General features: G+C 38.0%; 1 protein-coding gene across 1 annotated transcript in view; it reads right to left on the reverse strand.

Moving 5' to 3' along the window:
• The window catches only part of GSTCD (glutathione S-transferase C-terminal domain containing), a 208,228-nt gene that overhangs the window by 14,358 nt on the left and 170,466 nt on the right, over positions 1-23,404 (reverse strand). Inside the window, exon 9 of the mRNA XM_001367182.4 lies at positions 6,360-6,493. Within this exon, the coding sequence (XP_001367219.1) occupies positions 6,360-6,493 (134 nt within the window). The remainder of the gene's footprint in view (positions 1-6,359; positions 6,494-23,404) is intronic.

Consider the following 23,404-nt stretch of genomic DNA (forward strand, 5'->3'; position numbering starts at 1 on the left):
ATAAGATTTCCCATCCCTATGTGCATATCATAGGCATTATGTGGACTATTGAGCAAGAAGAACAAAGCCTTTATGGAGTGGCAAAATAAGCCAAACTCTGCTCCTAAAAAGGACAGATTCAAGTCTCTCCAAGCCACGGCGCAGCGATAGATCAGGAAGATGCAAGACCGATGGTGGGAAAAAAAGGCAGAAGAAATCCAGCGCTTTGCTGATATGAAAAACTACAAACAATTTTTCAGTGCCCTCAAGACTGTCTGTGGGCCATTAAAACCCACCACCACTCCCTTGCTATCCTCTGACGATGACACTCTCATAAAAGATAAAAAAGGCATCAGCAACAGGTGGAAAGAACACTTCAGTCAGCTTCTCAACCTACCCTCCTCAGTCGACCAAAGCGCCCTTGACCAGATCCCCCAAAACCGCTCCATTGAACAACTTGATGTCCCTCCTTCAATAGAGGAAGTCCAAAAAGCCATTAAACAAATGAGTGCAGGCAAGGCACCCAGTAAAGACGGGATCCCAACCGAGGTGTACAAGGCCTTAAATGGAAAGGCACTCCAGGCATTCCACATAGTGCTGACCAGCATATGGGAAGAGGAAGACATGCCCCCAGAACTCAGAGATGCCTCCATCGTAACCCTATACAAGAACAAAGGCTCATGAGCAGCCTGTGACAACTACAGAGGCATCTCACTACTCTCCACTGCAGGAAAGATCCTCGCCCGTGTTATACTCAACAGACTCCTGTCATCTGTTTCAGAGCAGAACCTGCCTGAATCACAATGTAGCTTCCGACCAGATCGCAGCACCATTGACATGGTCTTCACGGTGAGGCAAATGCAGGAAAAATGCCTTGAGCAGAACCTGAGTCTCTACATTGTCTTCATAGACCTGACAAAGGCGTTCGCCACAGTGAACAGGGATGCATCGTGGGTGATCCTCAGCAAGCTCGGTTGCCCAGCAAAATTCGTCAAACTGATCCAGCTTTTCATGTCGACATGACAGGGGAAGTCCTATCTGGTGGAGAGACTTCTGATCGCTTCAACATCTCCAATGGCATGAAACAAGGCTGTGTCCTCGCTCTGGTACTATTCAACCTATACTTCACCCAAGTATTATGACACGCTGTGATGGATCTAGACCTGGGAGTCTACATCAAATACTGACTGGATGGCTCACTATTTGACCTTCGCCGCCTGACTGCAAAAACAAAGACAACAGAGAGACTCATCCTAGAAGTTCTCTTTGCAGATGACTGTGCTCTCATGGCCCACCAAGAAAATCATCTCCAAACCATCGTGGACAGGTTCTCCACCACAACAAAACTGTTTGGCCTGACTATCAGCCTCAGCAAAACAGAGGTGCTGTTCCAACCTGCACCAGGGAGGCCAACGAACCAGCCGTGCATTACAATTGACAGCACGCAGCTTTCTAACATCAACACTTTCAAGTACCTGGGCAGCACCATCGCCAATGAGGGGTCCCTAGACCACGAGATTAATGCCAGGATCCAAAAGGCCAGCCAGGCACTCGGGCGGCTGCGCTCCAAAGTCCTCCAACACAGAGGTGTAAGCACTGCGACGAAGCTCAAAGTGTACAACGCAGTGGTCCTCAGCTCGTTCCTGTATGGTTGTGAGACATGGACACTGTACCGGAAGCACATGAAGCAGCTGGAGCAATTCCACCAACGCTCCCTCCAGTCAATCATGAGGATCCAATGGCAGGACCGAATCACCAATCAGGAAGTCCTCGACAGAGCCAACTCCACCAGCATCGAAGTCCTGGTCCTCAAGACCCAGCTACGATGGTCTGGACACGTCATCCACATGGACCCACAGCGAATACCAAGACAGGTATTCTACGGTGAACTGTCAGCTGGACTCAGGAAACAAGGCCGACCAAAGAAAAGATTCAAGGATCAGCTAAAGTCCAACCTGAAGTGGGCTGGCATGACACCAAAGCAACTAGAACTCGCTGCCTCTGACAGAAGCAGCTGGCGAACCCACATTCACCATGCCACCACCTTTGAAGATGAGCGACATCGACGTCTTGCCGCTGTGCGTGAACGCCGACACCAGGCCACAACCGCACCTCCCGTAACAACTGGCGTCCCAGGCCCATGTGCCACAAACTGTGCGCCTCAGCCTTTGGACTCCAAAGCCACATGAGGGTACACCGTAGATAAAACTGCACCACAAAGACAATAGTCATTCTCGGTCACCGAGAGACTACTACTACTACTACTATGCATATCATATATTATGTCATTTCATATCTTTATTTTTTATTCTTTATTTATTCTTGATGAGTTTTATTACTTCAGGGGTGACTGTTGTTAATGAACTTCAATGCATCCCCAGGGACTGGGACTTGGAGAGCTAACCCTACAGATCCTTACTGAGTATAGTCTTACTGAGTGTTTTTATTTAATAAGAAGTTTAAACATTTTTTTCTTATTACATATCACATTGATTCAATCTCTTCAGATCATAAACTTGGATTTGGGGTCATAGTGCACCTGGCTTACTGGCTGTGCGATCTTGCAAGTCATGCAACTTCTAACTGCTATGTTTCCCTCATCTGTAAAATGGGACAGTAATAGCTCTCATCTCTGAGGTCCTTGTGATGTTCACAGAAGACATTATTTGTGAAGTCCTGGAAATGTTAGCTATTATTATTATTACTCCATATGCTGGTATAACAGAGCTAATGCCGACTGCTGGATTTAACCAGAGATTCATTACATCTCCATGGTGACTGTCATTTCACATCTTGTCTCAACTCCACTTTCTACACCCTATATCTCTTCAGAAGGATCTTCCATGTTAGTCTGAGTTCTTCAGTCATCGCTCTTCTACTGCCACTACTACTACTACTACTACTACTACTACTACTACTACTACTACTACTACTACTACTACTACTACTACTACTACTACTACTGCTACTACCTACTATTTGTATAACACTTTTAAGGTTTGCAAAGTACATAAATTGTCTTTCTTGTTTCTAACAATAATGCTGAGGTAGATGCTATTATTCTTTCCATTTTACAGATGAAGAAACTGAATTCAGTAACTTGCCCAGGGTCACCAGGCCTCCTGATTCCAGGTTCAGGGCTCTATCTATATCACTTAGAGACACTACTATTTGTTTCACCATACCTCCAATCCCTGAGCATGCATTTGACTTTACTGGGATGAATGTTTTTCTATATAAGGGTTTTTTCTTTCTGTAATCAACCTCTGTGGGATATAATCCCAGTAGTGGAATCTCTAGGCCAAGAGTATGCCCAGTTCAGTAGTCACAGAACCGTACTGGTTCCTGGAATGCCAGGGCCAATAAGAGTTCCACCAGCAGGGGAAGGCAGTCCTTTAAGATCTCAAGAGAAAACTTTCCCATCTGATAGGTCCACTGGTACCCTACAAGGGGAGAGGTGATACACAGAATTGTTTTAATTTTCACTTTCCTGAGGAGTCATTTTAAACATTAGTAGGTGATTTTGATAAGTTTAGATTTAAAAAAAAAATACTGTTCTTATCCTTTATTAATTTATTGAGACTGGTGCTTAATCTTGAAGATTTCTATTAATTCTTTAAAGATTTTGTAAGTCAGACTTTTCTCAAATACATTTAATGCAAACTTCTTTTCTGATCTGCATCTTTTCTCTTGATTCTAGCTGAACTGATTTCATCTGTGCAAAAGCTTTGTAAATTTTATATAATCAGAGCAGTTGATTCTTTTTCTCTTATGATCTTTTTGTGTGATCAGGGGCAGGTCACTTTAACCCCCACTGTCATAGGAAATTAGAAGCTTTAAATTACAGATAAACTGCCAATCTTCATCAACAGAGGAAGTTTTCATATTAAGAATTCTTTGCATTGATGAAATCAGGGCTGTATTAAAAAGTGGGGAAAAAAATCTTTTTCTTTTTTTGTCCTGGATCTGGTTATTATGTATTTTGTCTGATTATATCATTTTCCATTCTCTAAATTTTATTTTTTGTGGTATAAATTTGTTTTAAGAGAATTTGTCCATTTGGATTTTGTGATAGAAGCCATATGATGCTAATAAAGATTGTAAGAGTTTAAATTCAGGTTCTATACTAAATTATATATAATTTATAAGTTATAAAGTAATATTGTGGTCATCAATTTTAAAATATTATAGTTTAAGTCAAAATGACTTTTAGCAGCTTTTATTTACAAAGAGGTGGAAAGAGTGAAAGTATAAAATGTAGATAGACAGAGTCCCAATAAGCCTACCAGCACTCTCCAGTGAAGTCTGGTTCAGCTCTGGCAAGGGTTTTCCCAAGTCCCTATCTCTATGTGGATTTCCTGGTAATCCTTAGTCAGAAGTCCTGGAGTTCCACCAACACAGCTTCCTCCAAAGCCAAGGCTGGAGTCTCAGCCACTCACTCCAAACACCAGGAGAGGAATTGCTCCCTAGACCATGCTGATCTCTTCTTTTATGCTCTTTTTTTCCACATCACTTCCTGTCATTCCCCCTTCACAGAAACCAATTGCAGTCTTTCAATTTGCCTAGCATTGTGGGGATGGGGGTAGGGTCGAGTGGGGGTTCAGTGGCCTTTGGAGGTGTGAGCTTATTCTTGCAAGTGACTTGTGAACTCTCATACTTAATGGTAAGCAGGGGTACTTTAAGTTCTTGATTAGATTACCTAAAAGTAGACAAGGGGAGAATTAATCCTATCTTCACAAGACCTAGTTTTCATCACTCTCTTTTCCAGTTTTTCCAGCAGTTATTAAGTAAAGAATCCTTTCCTTACTAGCTGGTGTTGTTGCTGTTTTCAGTCAGCTCAGAATGTTTGTTTTTAGATGTTCTAGTCAGCTCCTTTGAACTAATTTTCTGTTTGTTTGTTTTTTTAATTCAGTATCAAGTGATAATTACTGTCAAGTTTTTTGGTTTGAAATCTGATGCCAACCTTCTCTCCTTTCTACCTTTTTCTCCATTTTATCCCTTGATCTTCTTGACGCTTTAGAAATCCAAATGAGTTTTGTTATTATTTTCTTTAATTCTATAAAGTATGTTTTTAGCATTTTTCCTGGTATAGAACTAAATTTGTATAATAGTTTTAGTAGTATTACAATATTAATTGTTAGTATGGCTCAACTGTAAACAATGAATGCTCCAGTTATTTAGGTTGTCCTGTTGAGTGTTTTGGTCAGTAAATTCCCAAGTAGAAAGCATCTTAAATGGAATTTCTCATCCCGTCTCTTCTTCATGGGTTTTAATAGTGTTATAAATACATTTTTAACATTTTCCACCCTCCTAATCTAATAAACTGATGGTTTTCAGGGTCATATCTTGTCTTCTGTTATTTTACTGAAATTATTTTCTTAATTTTTCATTGTTTCACTAATGCTTCCTAAGTTAATCCTCATATTATCTTCAAAAATTTTTAAATTTAAGTTTTTTAAATGAAAAATCTTTATCTTCCTTCTACTTTCCTCTATACTTCTTATAGGGGCAGGGGGAAACTAACAACAGGAAAACAAAAGTATGAATAGTCAAACAAAACAAATTTTGGCACTGGTCACATCCAGAAAATGTGTCTAAATCTGAACTCTGGGGCTGTTACCCTTTCTATTGGGAGCTACGTAGCAACTTCAGATAATCTTCAAGTAAGAATAATTTTGTTTTCTTTTTGCCTGTTTTTATTTCTTAAATTAGTTTATCATGTCTTATTGTTACAGCTGGCATTTAGCATTTCTAGCTAGGTCTCTGTCAAATAACAGTGACAATGGACATCCTTATTTTACTATTCATCACAGTGGGAAAACTTCTGAAATTTATCTGTTACAAATAATGTCAGTTTTTTATTTTAAGTATGTACTTAAAATATTTATTAAACCCTTACCTTCCAGCTTAGAATCAATCGTGTGTGTCAGTTTCAAGGCAGAAGAATGGTAAGGGCTAGGAAATTGAGGTTAAATGACTTGCTCAGCTACTTCACACAGCTAGAAAGTGTCTGAGGTCAGATTTAAATTTAGGACCTTTTGTCTCTAGGCTTGGCTTTCAATCCACTGAGACAATCAGCTGCCCACTTCCGTATGTACTCCTAAGTATTTTCAGTTATGTCTTTTCAGGCAAAAATAACACATGTCAGATAAAAAAATGTAAGAACCACTTCAACCTCCACTGAGCTGGCACATTTTTTTTTCTATAGGAGGGACCAAAGATGGTTAATTAATAATTGGTTGCCAATTATTATTTTGTTCTAAATTCAAATAGAAATGATTTACAGCAAATTAAGTTCCTGTTTGAAGGGATTATCTTTAAAAAAAACCCACATAAAAAAAGCTCCAGGCTTTTATCTGACCTTGGTCTCCCAATTTTACCTTTGTGGAAATGTAAACTTCAGGGTGTGCTGAATGAAACCATAACAGCAAGGGCATGTGACAAAGGCAGCTCGGGCCTTGGTGCAATGCTCAATCACCATGTCTGTGGCCACTCCACAAGCATGCAAAGCCACCTAGGAAACAAAACCAAAATTTGGTGATATATTCATTCTTCTCTTATAGTGATAATTTGATGATATCTTGATTACATAGACATGATTTCCATTTAATGAAAAAAATTTATAACTAGCAGCAAAGGCTGACATCTTAGGAATCTCCAAGTCTCTACATTTTCTCATTATTCTTTAAGTATTTACTATTAGAACATTCCAAAGGACACCTTATAGATGACGTGGCAATATCATCTGGAATATCATGAGGAAGCTAGGTGATATAATGGATAAGTAATGGACTTGGAGCCTCAGACACTCACTGACTGTGACCCTGGACAATTCACTTAACATATCAGCCTGTCTGCTTACCTATAAGACAAGGATCATAATAGTATATACTTTATCCAGGTGTTGAGAAGATAAAATGAAATAATAATATGAAATAATACTTTATCCAGATGTTGAGAAGATAAAATGAAATGAAATAAAATGTTTTTTTAACAGAAAGGGTTAAATAAACCATTGTCGTCGTCATCATCATCATCATCATCGTCGTCGTCATCATCTTCATGATTTGTTCATCATCATCATCATCATCATCTTCATGATTTGTTCATATTAATGAGGAAAATTCACCAGGTTGTAATATTATATTTTTCCAAGACCATCATGTAGTTCCAATAGTAATAAGTCATTTGAATAGATAGCACTTTATTTTTATAAAATGCTTTAAATACATGATCTTATTTTCTCCCAAGTCTCTTGTGAAGAAGATATTATTCTCACTTTATAAATGAGGAACCTGAGGCTTAAGGGACTAGTAATTAGCAAAGTCAGGATGCAAACCTAGGTCTCCTGGGTGCAAGTCTACTATTCTTTCTACTATCCCACTCTATCCTACTTCTCTCTGGCTCTGTATTTGGGTACAAAATTCAATTATTTGGAACCAATAAACAAAGCAAGCATAAAAGTTATTTTATGTGATTTGAAGGAATCTGAGAAAGTTCTTGAGGGAGAAAAGTAAAAACAGCAATGTATAAACTAGTAATTTTGCAAGCTGTAAATTTCAGTGCAATTACATGAGATATTTTAAAAGAATTTACTGGAAAAAGGCATGAATAAAATCTGGGCATAGATCTTGTAATTAGAGTTTAGTAATCTATAAAGAGAAAACCAAATTCTATTATTTTTTCTACTATTGTTTTTCATGGCATATGTTTGGGTTACAGGTCTTTAGCTCTGTCCACTCAGATAATCTGTAGTGGAGAAAAAAGGCACAATTATTAGAATAAACCCAGAAAAAATAATCCATTAAGGAGTAAAATGAGTCCCAAAGATCCTAAGAAACCCCAAGGATTACAGCTGAGTAATTGAATAGATGGTGCAGAAAATTCTTTGCTCTCTATTTCATTTTAGTTGCCTATAAACAAACTTTGAACCCCAAATAAACCTTGGACCAAGTTCTTCTCATTTGTAATTTTGCTTTTTTATTGCTCAAACTCAATAACTTTAAATCAAAGTCAGAACACACAGATAGAGGAGACCTTATAGAAACTTCTTGGGAGAAAATACTGAATTAATACTTCTTCCTTGAAAAGATGTGTCTATGTGTATCTATGTATATGTATGTCTGTAGGTGTACTGGTCATTTTGAACTAGATTCCTCAAAGACTTAACCTTAACATGTTTAAAACTGAACTCATTATCCTTCTCAACTTTTCTATTATTGCTGAGGACACCTTCATTCTTCTAGTCACCAAGGCTTGCAACCTAGGTTCTCTTATTTTCAACTCCTATTCTCTCTTATGCCCATATTCAATTAATTGCCAAATCCTATTGCTTCTACCTTTATGATCTCTCTTGTATTTGTCCCTTTCTGACATTGCATGTTTGTGCAGGCCCTCATCATCTCACGCCTGTACTGTTGCAATAGCCTTCCCCATTTCCAGTGTATCCTCCATTCTGATGTCAAACTGATCTTCCTAAAGTGATGGGAAACTTTAGCCAGCTGACTCCCATTAGTTCTTGTCTCCCCCAGCTCATATAATCTTTGAAGTGGAGCAGTGAGTTTACTTACTTAGTCTGAACAGAATAACAAGAACTACTCGTATGAATGATCCAAGATTTAGAGAAGTTTTGCTGTATTACCTAGATGCAGTTCGTACTGTCCTCAAAGTAGTCATGGACAAGAGAACAACCTTAGTTCAATGATTTCTATGAAAGCAAATAATATTTACACTCTATGTAAAATAAAATTAGGAAAACACACCCCTGAAGTGACAGTAATGAAAGATTAAAAAGAGAAGATTAAATATATAACAAAGAGCTGGGATTCTAAGATGTCATGGGCTGAATTAGGATTACACAAACTTGTAGAAATTAAAGTCACAATTAGACAGGTATGTGGCAGGAGCAGGCTCAGATATGCACTGAGGAATGATCTGATTAAGTGTGTATGGTTCTACTGAAAGGATCTCAAGGCAAATTGTTGAATATAATAGCTAAAATAATGAATGAAATTTTGTTGCCTTACCAAACTTGTTAAATAAAGCCCAAGGGCCAGAAAATCATCCTTTGCTGTTAAATCTTCCTTCCAGAAATTCTTGAAGTTCTATGGACAAGACCTACCTAAATAGGAAGATCTGAAGAAGACCTTTAGACTTTTTTTCATTAAAAGTTTAGAGGTGCTATCAGCAGCTTTAACACCACCACCATATCAGGCTTCATGGCTGAATCTGAAATGATTCCATGGTCTGAGCTAGACTTAGCTTAATACCAGACTTGCACATAGAGAAATTATTAACATCATATGAAGGTAGTTACTAACCTCTTCAAGGGGCTGATATTAATCATTAAAGTTACTTGAGACACTAAAGTGCTCCACTGGGATTCCTTTCCCCTCCTGGGGAAGAATAGCTATTGACCTCCCTACTTTGGGTAGGTGTGAAGAAGTGAGGGAAATGAAAACTATTGCCACTGATGAACCCTTGAAAATACTGAAACATGTATTGGTGATTGTGTGAGTGAAGAAGCATGGGCAAAGACAAAAAGTTGGATCTGCAAAGTAATGAGAGCTCAGAACATTTGGAACACACAAATCATCTGGTGAAGGGAGAGACTGTTCCAATGGAAGCTTGAAGGAAAGGTTAGGACTCCAGCTGCCTGGGAATTGACTTGGCTGCTTCTGCCTGAAGGTGGAGGACAGATCCCCTTCATCTCCTCTCTGACCATTGCCTTCTACTTATACTGTGAGCTGAAGAGATATCTGGCTTTGCCCAGAAGAGACTTGTTAGCAGTGCTGTTATTATCTACCCTTAGGGGGACATATTTTTTGTTTTCTGAAGTGACTTTATTTCAAAGCTTTCAATTAACAAGATAGTTTAGAATTAGGGAGACCCTAATTTCCCTCTTTCCCCAGCCTCATCTTACCCACTTCTCCCTAAAGAATAAAAGATTCTTTAGTTAAAGTACTAGTTTGTAGGATTGGTTATTAGTGGGAAAATTTACAACTTACCATCTGTGAGAAAATCTTCATCAAGACAGTTGGGAAGGAAGAAACAGGAAGTAGTATAGGGGAGGGGCTCAAGATTCAGTTTCTTTCCTTTGCTTACTTCCTGGTGCAACATCTCTGAATTTCCCCCCAACTATAACTCACCAAGTTTTCATCTCTAGTACATGATGAAAAAAATAAAGGCCACTGAGTTAAACAACTTTACAGGGTTAAGTTTTGTTTTCATATGACTAATTTCTAATAGAATTCTTTGTGCCTCCCCAACCAAGCAACAGATTGAAGATTATAGTAAAAAAAAGTCTGGCAAAACCAACCAAGTCACTGACTGCATCTTACATCATAAACAATATTTCCCACCCATGATCCTCCATCTGTTTTTCCAGGGCCAAGTTTACTAACTATAATTATATAGCATTTAGTTTCATCTTTTCACTCCTTTCCTTTACACTGTTTCAATCACTGTTATACATTCTTTTCCTTGCTCTTATTTCAGAATTCTCTGAATTCTTCATGTTCTCTTATAGCACAGTTATATTCCATTACATTCATGTAAAATAATTTGTTTAGCCCTTACTCATTCCACATACACTTTTAAGTTCTGTTTTTGTAAGTCAAAACTCCCAAGCTATTCTGGAGCTGCAAATGCACACTCAAGGACTGACCACACATCAAAATCCAGGGACTCCTCTAAAACCCAAGACAAGTCTGGTACCCCTGAACCAAGAAGAAGGCATATATGCCTGTAGACATGGGGGCTATCTTTCTCCCAACATTAGTTTCTCAACTGTAAAATGAAAATAACAATAGCTCCATTCTCCCAGAATTGTTGTGAGGATAAAATCAATTAACATGTACAGTGCTTTGTGAGCACTTTAAAGCACATAAATACTGGCTGTGATTGTCAGCTCTCGTGTGTGGTTACTCTTATTTTAGGATTCTGAAGCAATGCTCTGTAGACAAAGGCAGAATTTATAGGTTCTACTCCTAGCTCCATCACTGACTTATCCTGAGAAATAAAGCAATTAACAAATACAACCAAGGGGGGAGAAAACATAACCTACACTGTCTTTGTTGTTGCCTTGTGTGGGAGAAAGGAAGAACAGAAGATAAATATGTTCATTTTTTTCCCCTTCTTAAACCATTCCCTTCCACAGTGAGTCAAATACACTTTCTAATTACATTTCAGACATTTAACTCTGATAGTTAATCAAAATAATGCACCCAGTGTGAAATGTTTTCATCTCTGTGAAAACAGATTTGGAACATCTGTAGTATAAGCACTGAGATGTTGACCATGGAGGTATGATCTAGTACAACCAGCTGAAATGTGAAGAATTCATTCAATCAGCTCATCTTTTGGTGACCATGAGGCCAAACAACTGATCTGATGACAGGTTCAATGAACTGATCCAAGGAATTCCACCCTTACAGAATGGCTAATTATCTTACTGTGCAGCCTTCCCTCTCCATATGGAGCACCCACCTATCAAATGAAAGGGGAAAGAAAAGAAGACTGATATTTTAGGTGTCCATTTATTTGCCATGCCAATCACAAATTCAACCCAAGTGTATTTGATCCAGATTTAGGTAGTGAAATATTCTTGAATATTAATGCACCAAGAAATAACCTTAACCCTGTACTCATCAGTTTTGGTGTCATGTGTTTTTGGGGTGGGGTGGCATGGGGGTAGGGTGGGAGAGAAAATCCAGATTTGTGATTTCATTGGCATGGGGACCTCTTGTTGTCAGATCTCCATCCACCAATGCAGATTAGCCACCAGGCTGTAAATTAGAATCTCTGCATATTGCCTGGGAACTTTGAGAGGTTATGTTCAACTTACCCACAGGCATACACAGTTGGTCTTTATTATAGGCATTATTTAAACCCATGTATTTCTGACTATTCACTCTGTCATATTGCCTCTCATGTTACAATACAGACAGAGAATTTATAGATCATTTAAGAAAAAAAGGTTTTGGTATAAGACAATACTAGTCTTGTGAGCAAATACAATAAAATTTAATAGCCCAGAAAATGTACACTATAGTCCTTGGCAATGCACAGTTGGTTAAATTTATATTCTTTTGTCACTCAGCATAAATGGTCCTAGGTTAGCAGATATTTTACAAGGCTGGATTCTGCCCAAGTGGCAAAATGACCCTGTAGCTTTTGATATGAGTCAGAAAAAAAGTATATACCATATTGATTCCAATACAGTCTACACTCCTCCCTTTACTCTCCACTCCAAAATCTGGCTTGTCTAAAATTAAAAAGCAGTCTATAATCATTGGGATTTTTTTTGTTTGTATGCAAGTGTTTATTTGTTTTCTTTTAAAGAAATTTTATTTTAAAGATGTAGTCAACATTTAGAATAATGCAAGTCAATTTTGCTACTGAATAAAAAAGGAGGTGTATAATAAAATCTGAAAATTAAGAATTGTTGTTGTTTAGTCATTTTCAGTCATATATAACTCTTCATGTTCCCCTTTTGGGGCTTTCATGGAAGAGATATTGGAGTAGTTTGCCATTTTCTTCTCCAGCTCATTATACAGAAGAAGGAACTGAGGCAAATAAGGTTAAGTGACTCATCTGGGTCATACAACTCGTAAGTGTCTGAAGCTGGGTTTGAACTAATGAAGATGAGTCTTCCTGATTCCAAGTCCAGTGTGCCCCTAAGAGCACCTTTTATTTTAGACTAATAACACAAATAGCTAATTCTGTGCTAATTTAGGAATGGTTGTAGAAATGCATGCTGAATCCTCTTAACATAATAGCAAAGCACCCCAAATTTCCTTTTGTAGTCATATTTCCTTCAAGTACCCTACTTTTAAAAAACAAGGCTTATATAAATTACACATTAAAACTGTTATTGGATTGCATTCCATAATTGCTTATGCTTACACTAATTTTACATCAAGGTACATAACTAAGAAATGAGGCTATAATTCAGTAACTAAACATCAATAAAATATAAACTTAGACATTAAACACAATGCTATAGAAAAAGTCATAAATATAAAAACAGTTCAAAATTTAAAAAAAGCATCATTGCATGGTTATGACTGGCAAAGAAATGTTCATCAATCCTGATGCATAATCATCTTATTGTTTGACATCAATGGATTTACTTAATTTTCCCCCCAACTTTTTGATTGGTTGGGTATGGCAGCCTGAATATATTCCTTGTCAGTATTCACAGTACATATTTTCCCATAATAATACCATGATGATCTTATATTATTCCCTCCAATGTAGTCTACATTCCAGCCTAATTGGTCTACTTACTTCTAACCATATAGAACATTCCACTTCCAATACCTCCCTGTCTTTGCACTCCTTCCTCCTGTCCTGGTTTTGAACATCATTTCCTTTCCTTTTTCTTCCTCTTTCCCTGCACTCTAGTCACTTGTTACTTATTTACTAGCTCCTTTCAAAACTTAGATCAAATGTGATTTTCTACAGAAGACCGTTTCTGATGCCCTCACAGTTGTTGCTAGTGTCTTCCCACTGATAGTACTCTGTAAATACTTTGAGTTTAATTTTTTGATCACATGTTGTTTCTTCCCCCTTTCCATGGTAGAATGGAAGCTCCTTGAGGGCAGGGACTGATTCTCTTTTTTATTAGAATCATTAGTACCTAGGAATTTTAATAAATGCAAATTGGATGATTCATATTGAATTGGATAATAATGGACTCACTTTTGAAGATACTCTCAGGGATGCTTATTTTATTTTTTAAGTATATTTTATTTATTTATTGTAATAAATTTCCACATGAATTTTCCTAAGTTATATGATCCAAATTATCTCCCTCCCCAGTCTTGGAGCTGGCAAGCAATTCAATCTGGGTCCTACATGTATTATCCCACAAAACATTTCCATATTATTCATTTTTTAAAGTGAATAATCTTACAAAGCCCAAATACTAAAACACATAATCAAATGATAAATCATATGCTTCCATCTGCATTCCATTCTTCCATTCTTACTCTAAAAGTTCTTTCTCTGGAGGTGGATAGCCTTCTTTTTCATAAATCCCTCAGAACAGTCTTGGATCGTCGTATGGCTGTTAGTAGCAAAGTCTATCACATTTGACCATCCCACAACATTTGAGTTACTATGTATAATGTTCTCCTGGTTCTACTTATTTTGCTTTGCATCAGTTCATATAGGTCTTTCTAGCTCTTTCTGAAATCATCTTAAAGCACAATAGCATTCCATCACCATTATTATACCACAATTTGTTCAGTCATTCCCCATCTGAGGGACAGGGGATACTTATTTTATTAAGAATGAAACTTATTAATCAATATTTAAAAATTTAAAGTCATGGCATCAAATGTCAGAATAATTTGGATTCTGTTATAAGTAAGAGAGGGTTGGTTATAGCATGAGAGGATGGTCTGCAGGGGACAGATGCAGAGGATAGAGGCATGAGACTAACAGGGAAAGAATTCTGGAATTTTGAAAAAGAGGGTTAAGCTGAAAAACTCAGAAGCTGTTAGTCTCTCTGGGGTTTGATGATTGCAAGCATGTAGGAGGCTTTGCTGCCAAGCTACTTGTCCCTTGCTGTCAGAAATCTGTGGTTTCTGAGAAGAATATCTTTGAATTGAAGCTAGCCTGACTCAACATCCAGTCAAGGGTTAGCTGTTAGTGTGAGATCTCAGTCCATCCGGACTTGGGATCTTTCCTTGGGCCCTGCTAAGCTTACCATAGACCACTACCCTTTAATACAGACTAAGGGGGGTTTAGTGCAGAATTAGCTAGAGCAGAGACTGGGAATTTTAGGTAATTGAGGTGAGAATTAGAATAGACCATCAACTGTGTGAAGACTCTCCATGAGGAGATATTTAGATCCTTGGGACTTTAGTTAGAGGAAATTAGTATCAAGGTTACCCTATTTCCTTTTTAACTTTTCCCCATTTAATTAAAACACTTTCCCAGTTACTGAGTGGTCTGTGTGTTAATCTCAGACCTGATTCTGCCCTACTCTGAGTTAATTGTTGGCTTTCAACCCACAGTGTAACATCTTGTTACTGGCCCAATTCAAGCTATCTTATCTTATCCCATCCCTAATACAATTCCAAGGCACTTGCACTGCTGCAAATGTTTTTTGTAAACCTCCTTTCTTTAAGATTAATTTAATCTGATCATGATAAATTCAGGTTTATATACCTGTATATGTTGAAGGATGAAAACTATGCTTCTCAGTTGTGTTTTCCTCAAAACAAGAATGCCTGTCATACTCAACAGCTGAAGAAGTCAAGGCATTCAAGTGCCAGATTTTGAAAGATGGTGCTTAAAAAGCTATGGATATGTGTTCAGAATGTTTCTAACACTTCCCAGCCTTCTTCAGAGCTTCAGGGCATTGGCAAACATCTCTCAGCTAATACTTACCTGGAGTACATTCTTATGCTCACACAATTTAAAATAGTTAAGCCTAATCAACATCAAAACGTGAAGAAGAGAGAGTACCTTTTAGGAACAAAAACAAGAAATCTTCCCTGACTTTGGAGTAAGGGTTACATTGAACTGAAAAGTCTGAACTGATAATTTTAGTAGAAATTTACATTTACCCCCTTTCACCTTATGTAACAAATCAGAATAGATCAACAAAGTTAATTCATTCCCTTGGTTATTTTAATTTTGCCTCTGCTGCATACTTTTGGGAATCTTGGACAATTTTGGATAATTCCCTAAGCCTCAGTTTCCTCATCTATTTGATGAGGGGTTTGTACAAGCCAGCCATCAGGCTCTCTTTCAGCTCTGTGTGTGTGCCCCTACTATCTAGGATCCTTTGAACTCTGTCTGGCAAAGTCTCTTGAAAGCCTTGTTTTATTGAAAATGATAATGATTGATTGTAATTAGAATATTTTTTTCCCTACCTAGATGAGTCTTAAAAATAGCTAGTTCCAGCTTCAGGGGTTTGTGACATCCCCTCTTAGTCTTAGTCACACTATTCATTTGTTCTCTCTATGAAGAAAGAGCTTGCCAAGCACAGGTACACTTCCGGCTCAGCTGGTTTGAAAGCTCACAAATCATACACTAATGAGGTTTTAATGTATTTCTAATACAGTGCTATCCTCACTTTTTCCTGGCACAGAAATGAATGATGGAATCCAAGACTCTGAGCACCTGAGATGTCTAGCCTGATTTACCTGCTGACAGTATTTCAACTGCCTCTCACCAGCAAACTGTTTTTTTGATATTGAGTCTAATTTTGCTTTTAGTGTCTATAATTCTAGTTCATTTACCATATGTCCCAACAATGAGAACCACAGAAAGAATATTTAACAGCAGTCTTACCCCCTTCCAAAAAACCTGCTAGAAAAGAAGAAAGATGAAATATGGAGATAATACTACTTCCAAAGAAAACTCAACCATGTTGAGTCATTCCTGGAAAATTGAGTGCTTGCAGGAAAAATACTGCTGCCTTGAAAGCCCTGTTTAATGAGGTGTTCTTTTGGGAATTCACCAAAGTTTGCTTTGCAGAGGTGTAGTTCTAATATTTACTGCTTAACATTTAAGTGAAATGAAAGTATGAGGAAGGTAGAACAATTTGGGGGGGGAGTGGTGTGGGGCTGAATCTTCTTGATAAGATAGCAACATTATTCAGAGTTATATTGATGAGTGGTGAACTCCACTTTGTGGTGGCTTGAGACAGAGGTCCAGAAGCCAATGTCCAACAAGAATGCACCACCTAGTTAATATCTATACTGTAGATGTTGAACAGGAAGGACCATAGAGGCTATCTAGTCTATTTTAAAGATGAGGAAATTGAGTCATGGGAAGAGTAAGCATTTTGCTCAAGGTCACAATGGGTCATAAGCATCAGGCAGAATTTGAACCCCAGGCTTTGACTTAGAAGGCAACATTCTTTCCACAGAAACTTGTTTACTTCTGAAATTGGGTAATAGGCCAGTGCAAACTTGCCCTTAAATAACCAAAACCTCTTCACAGTTTCAGGAAACAGTTTCTTAAGAAGTCCTCTCTAACACTGGCAGTTTCCTGAAATCACATTTAAGTTCAATGCTTAGATTTTATGTCAGACCACACAGACCATAGAGGCTTCACCACATCACAAACCACAGCACAAAGAACTTCATGCCTCTCCAAGCACACCCTCAGGTTTCCTCTTTTTTAGCTCGGGACAACAGCCCTGCCAGTTAACAGGGAATTTTGTGGAGCTGGCCCCCAAACAGGCCTGTTCCAAGATGTTAAACTGTTAACCACCCCCTCCCTTTTTGGCTCTCTAAAATTCATTGTGCTTAAAGGTCTAGAAGAGATCATAAAATCTCAGGCTTTTTAAGTCCGACACTGTTAACGTTTTTTATTTCTTGGCCTTTTTTGGTATAGTAAACCAATGCAATTTGTGCTAACATGACCACAAAGATATCACTCTTTTAAATTTGTATTTACCTTTTTTGGCTTTTGGCACCTAAGCTATAGAGGCCTAATTCTGGTTTAAGAAAAAAAAAAGAACTACTACTTTGTAGAGGTTATGTGAAAATTAGGTTTTCCTTCTGATCTCCTATTTCCAAGGCTCCCTTCAAGTACCAGCTAAAATCCCATCTTCTAGAAGAAGCCTTTCCAGATCCTCCTAATTCTTTGGCATTCTTGCTAAGATCAGCTCCAACTGCTCCTGCCTCTATTTTGTTTATACACAGTTGTTTTTCCTTTGTATCCTTGAGAACAGAGACTGTATTTTGCTGTTCTTAGTCTGGTGTCTAGCAAAATAGGAGGCACTTAAGAAGTCTTGTACTCTGTGTACATTAAAAGTTATAGAACAAGGGGCACCTAGGGAGGTCCTGGGTTCAAATATGACCTCAGACACTTCCTTGCTGTATGACCCTGGACAAGTCACTTATCCCCCATTGCCTAGCTGTTACCACTCTTTTGCCTTGGAACTTATACTCAGTATTGATTCTAAGACAGAAGGTAAGGGTTGCAAAAGTTATAGAGCAAATCTTGCAAGATGACTCATCATAAAGATAATCAGAAGACAAATCCTGAAGTTTAATTTAAAATTGATTCTACATGTCCATAAAGTGATGTGAATGAGTTTCTTCAGTCAGTAGTCATTATAAACTTAATCAAGTCTATTTCATTAAATCTGGAAATCGGCACTTGGAGAAGAATTTTTTGCTTTACTTAATTAAATTAACTAATTGCTTTAGATGATTGGACTAATCTACAGCAATTTGAACTCTAGGTCAGTAAAGCAGGGCTCCTGGGAGGGCTTAATATTTCAGTCTGTTTCCCTCCACAGCCAATATGCCCTTATTAGACAGGATGTGCCATTTCTGTCATGCCCAGGATGATAGGATGATGATGCATCAGAGGAAGGATTTGAACTCAGTTCTTCCTGGCTCTGAGACCAGCTCTATTTATTTACTTTAAAAGACCAGTTCTAATAAGGTGAATGAACTTAATTAGTTGAAATGGCCAAGCTAGACTTCCCGAGATGATGTCGGTTGATGAGTGCCTAGGCACAGCCTCCACCTTTTGGCCAGATTCTCCTCAGCAACCCTGCAGCCCTGCAGCCCAACCAAGATGAAGGATCAGGATGCAGACTGAGACACATATTTTCTGGGCAGGCCCAGAATGGGAATTTTTTTTCTTTCACTATGCATAGTTTTTATAAAAGGTTTTTTTTTTTCAGTTGGGGTGGAGGAGGAGGGAAGGACATTTGTTAAGTCAACGAAATGAAATTAGATTGAAAAAGTAAAAAGGGGGAGAGGCCCCTAATGCTGTGGCAATGTTCTAACTCCCCTCCCTTTCCTGCAGTAGGTACGTGAATGTAGTTCGCCTGTGACTTTTTAGGCCAGCTTCCCTTCCAGTGGTGACCTCTCCTGGCTGACCTCCCACCTGCTCCTTAGCCCTGTAAGATTCCTTGGTCTCTTGTCAAATACTTATTCCATCTGCCGGGCCTGACCTCAGATCCCCTTTGTCTGTGCCACTCATGTGCTTAAGTGAGTGTCTGCTTCCTGCTTCTCTGGCTTGATCCCCTGCTCCCCCCTTGCTATGGCTGGACCTCTGAAAACCCTGTTTTCCTTTCCTGGAGTTTCTACCATCCCAGCAGAATACAGTGAGCTCTTGGGCAGTACAGAGTGAGGTCTCTCCTGACCCCTACTGTCTCTAGTCAGATCTGCAGCCTCCTATCAGGCCCTCAGACTTCCATGAAGTCAGTCTGTTCAACCTCAGCTTATGACAACCCTCCTGAATCCTTCTATTGGTAAACCTTCAAGACAAGCCGCTTAATACAAGGGTGATGTTGATTCCAGGAGAAGAAGGAAGATTCTTGAAATAATGTTTACCTTTTATTATCTGAAAATGATGGCAGAGCTAGAAAAGAATAACTTGAGTTCCAGCCAGAGGAGTCTGGCTTATAAGTTCCTTGTGTTGCCTTAAAAAGGCAAAGGGCTGGCTGTTTGTTACAACAAGATCAGTTCAAAAGGCAGACAGGCACTGAGGTGGAATCATCCAGCAGAAGGGGAGATACTCCTGAGGGGCCCACATGTAATTCCTGATACTCTAGGCCACTGGAGGTCTTTTCAGTGGGACAAAGAAGCTGAGGAGGCCAGATAGAAGGAGTCTAAGGACCTCAAGAGAGCTCAGCTCACCAATCAGAAATGACAAATGCTGGAGGGGATGGGGGAAAACAGGAACATTAATGACTGTTGGGGGAGTTGTGAACTGCTTTAACTATTATAGAGGACAATTCAGAACTATGCCAAAAAGGTTATAAAAGTGGGCATGGCCTTTGACTCAATTACTACTACTAAGTCTATATCCCAAAGAGATCAAAGAAAAGGGAAAAGGCATATACACATGTATACATACACACATATAAAAGTATTATAGCAGCTCTTTTTTTTCCCTTTTAAACATTATTTTATTTGGTCATTTTCAAACATTATTCATTGGAAAAAAAAGATTATTTTCTTTTCCTCCTCCCCGCCTCCCACCACCCCACCTATAGCAGACCGACATTTCCACTGGTTGTCACATGTGTCCTTGATTCGAACCCATTTCCATGTTGTTGGTATTTGCATTAGGGTATTCATTTAGAGTCTCTCCTCAGTCATGTCCCCTCAACCGCTGTAGTCAAGCAGTTCCTTTTCCCCGGTGTTTTTACTCCCACAGTTGTCCTCTGCTTGTGGATAGTGTTTTTTCTCCAAGATCCATCCCTGCAGATTGTTCAGGGACATTACATTGCCACTAATGGAGAAGTCCATTATGTTCGCTTATACCACAGTGTATCTGTCTCTGTGTACATTGTTTTCCTGGTTCTGCTCCTTTCACTCTGCATCACTTCCTGGAGGTTGTTCCAGTCTCCATGGAATTCCTCCACTTTATTCCATCACCAACATATACCACAATTTGTTCAACCATTCCCCAATTGAAGGGCATCCCCTCATTTTCCAATTTTTGGCCAACACAAAGAGCGCAGCTATGAATATACTTGTACAAATTTTTTTTTTCCTTATTATCTCTTTGGGGTACAATCCTAGCAGTGCTATGGCTGGATCAAAGGGCAGACAGTCTTTTATCGCCCTTTGGGCATAGTTCCAAATTGCCCTCCAGAATGGTTGGATCAATTCACAACTCTACCAGCAATGAATTAATGTCCCAACTTTGCCACATCCCCTCCAACATTCATTACTTTCCTTTGCTGTCATGTTAGCCAATCTGCTAGGTGTGAGGTGATACCTCAGAGTTGTTTTGATTTGCATTTCTCTGATGATCAGAGATTTAGAGCACTTTTTCATGTGCTTATTAATAGTTTTGATTTTGTTGGATGAAAACTGCCTATTCATGTCCCTTGCCCATTTATCAGGTGGAGAATGGCTTGATTTTTTGTACAATTGATTTAGCTCTTTGTAAATTTGAGTAATTAGACCTGTCAGAGGTTTTTGTTATGAAGATTGTTTCCCAATTTGTTGCTTCCCTTCTGATTTTAATTACAATGATTTTGTTTGTACAAAAACTTTTTAATTTAATGTAATCAAATTACTGATTTTATATTTTGTGACTCTTTCTAAGTCTTGCTTGGTTTTAAAATCTTTCCCGTCCCAAAGGTCTGCTATGTATACTATTTTGTGTTCACCTAATTTACTTATAGTTACCTTTTTTATGTTCAAGTCATTCACCCATTCTGAGTTTATCTTGGTATAGGGTGTGACGTGTTGATCCAAACCTAATCTCTCCCACACTGTCTTCCAGTTTACCCAGCAGTTTTTGTCAAATACTGGATTTTGATCCCAGAAGTTGTGGGTTTGTCATAGACTGTCTTGCTGGGGTCACTTACCCCAAGTCTATTCTATTGGTCCTCCTTTCTGTCTCTTAGCCAGGACCAAATTGTTTTGATGACCACTGCTTTATAGTATAGTTTGAGATCTGGGACTGCAAGGCCACCTTCCTTTGTATTTTTTTTTCATTATTTCTACTGAATATCCTTGATCCTTTGTTCTTCCAAATAAACTTTGTTATGGTTTTTTCTAATTCAGTAAAAAAATATTTTTTTGGAAGTTCAATGGGTATGGCACTAAATAGATAGATTGGCTCGTCTTATCCATGAGCAGTCAATGTTTTTCCAATTGTTCAAGTCTAGTTTTAGTTGTGTGAAGAGTGTTTTGTAGTTGTGATCATATAGTTCCTGTGTTTGTCTCGGGAGATAGATTCCTAAGTATTTTATTTTGTCTAAGGTGATTTTGAATGGGATTTCTCTTTCTAATTCTTGCTGCTGAGATGTGTTGGAAATACATAGAAATGCTGATGACTTATGTGGGTTTATTTTGTATCCTGCAACTTTGCTAAAGTTGTTGATTATTTCTACTAGCTTTTTGGTTGATTCTCTAGGATTCTTTAAGTAGACCATCATATCATCCGCAAAGAGTGATAGCTTGGTCTCCTCATTGCCTATTTTAATACCTTCAATTTCTTTTTCTTCCCTAATTGCTACTGCTAGTGTTTCTAGTACAATGTTAAATAATAGAGGTGATAATGGACATCCTTGTTTCACTCCTGATCTTATTGGGAATGCATCTAGTTTATCCCCATTGCAGATAATGTTGGCTGATGGTTTTAGATAGATACTGTTTATTATTTTTAGGAAAGACCCTTCTATTCCTATGCTTTCTAGTGTTTTCAATAGGAATGGGTGTTGTATTTTATCAAAGGCTTTTTCTGCTTCTATTGAGATAATCATGTGATTTTTGTTATTTTGCTTGTTGATATGGTCAATTATGTGGATGGTTTTCCTAATATTGAACCAGCCCTGCATTCCTGGTATAAATCCTACTTGATCATAGTGAATGATCCTCCTGATCACTTGCTGGAGTCTTTTTGCTAGTATCCTGTTTAAGATTTTTGCATCTATGTTCATTAGGGAGATGGGTCTATAGTTTTCTTTCTCCATCTTTGACCTGCCTGGCTTTGGAATCAGTACCATGTTTGTGTCATAAAAGGAATTTGATAGAACTCCCTCTTTGCTTATTATGTCAAATAGTTTGTATAGTATTGGGATTAGCTGTTCTTTGAATGTTTGATAGAATTCATTTGTGAATCCATCAGGTCCTGGGGATTTTTTCTTAGAGAATTCTTTGATAGCCTGTTGCATTTCTTTTTCTGATATGAGATTATTTAAGAATGCGATTTCTTCTTATGTTAGTCTAGGCAATTTGTATTTTTGTAAGTATTTGTCCATATCGCCTAGATTGGCATATTTAATGCCATATAATTGGGCAAAGAAGTTTTTAATGATTGCCTTAATTTCCTCTGCATTGGAGGTAAGGTCCCCCTTTTCATCTATGATACTGCTAATTTGCTTTTCTTCTCTCCTTTTTTAAATTAGGTTGACTAGTACTTTGTTTTTTCAAAGTACCAGCTTCTAGTCTTATTTATTAGTTCAATAATTCTATCACTTTAGATTTTATTAATTTCTCCCTGAATTTTTAGGATCTCTAATTTGATTTTCTTCTGGGGGTTTTTAATTTGTTCACTTTCAGGTTTTTTGATTTGCATTTCCAATTCATTGATCTCTTCCCTTCCTAATTTGTTAATATGTGCACTCAGGGATATGAATTTTCCTCTGAATACTGCTTTGGCTGCATCCCATTAGGTATGAAAGGATGTCTCACCATTGTCATTTTCTTCAATGAAATTATTAATTGTTTCTATGATTTGTTCTTTAACAGATTTTGGAGCATCATATTATTTAATTTCCAATTGATTTTTGATTTTGCTCTCCCTGTACCCTTACTGATCATTATTTTTATTGTCTTATGATCCGAAAAGGTTGCATTAATTAATTCTGCTTTTCTGCATTTGTATGCCATGTTTTTATGACCTAGTGTATGGTCAATCTTTGTGAATGTGCCATGTGCTGCTGAAAAGAAGGTGTATTCCTTTTTGTCTC

This window comes from Monodelphis domestica, chromosome 6 (genome assembly GCF_027887165.1).
Source record: "Monodelphis domestica isolate mMonDom1 chromosome 6, mMonDom1.pri, whole genome shotgun sequence".
Lineage (NCBI taxonomy): Eukaryota > Metazoa > Chordata > Mammalia > Didelphimorphia > Didelphidae > Monodelphis > Monodelphis domestica.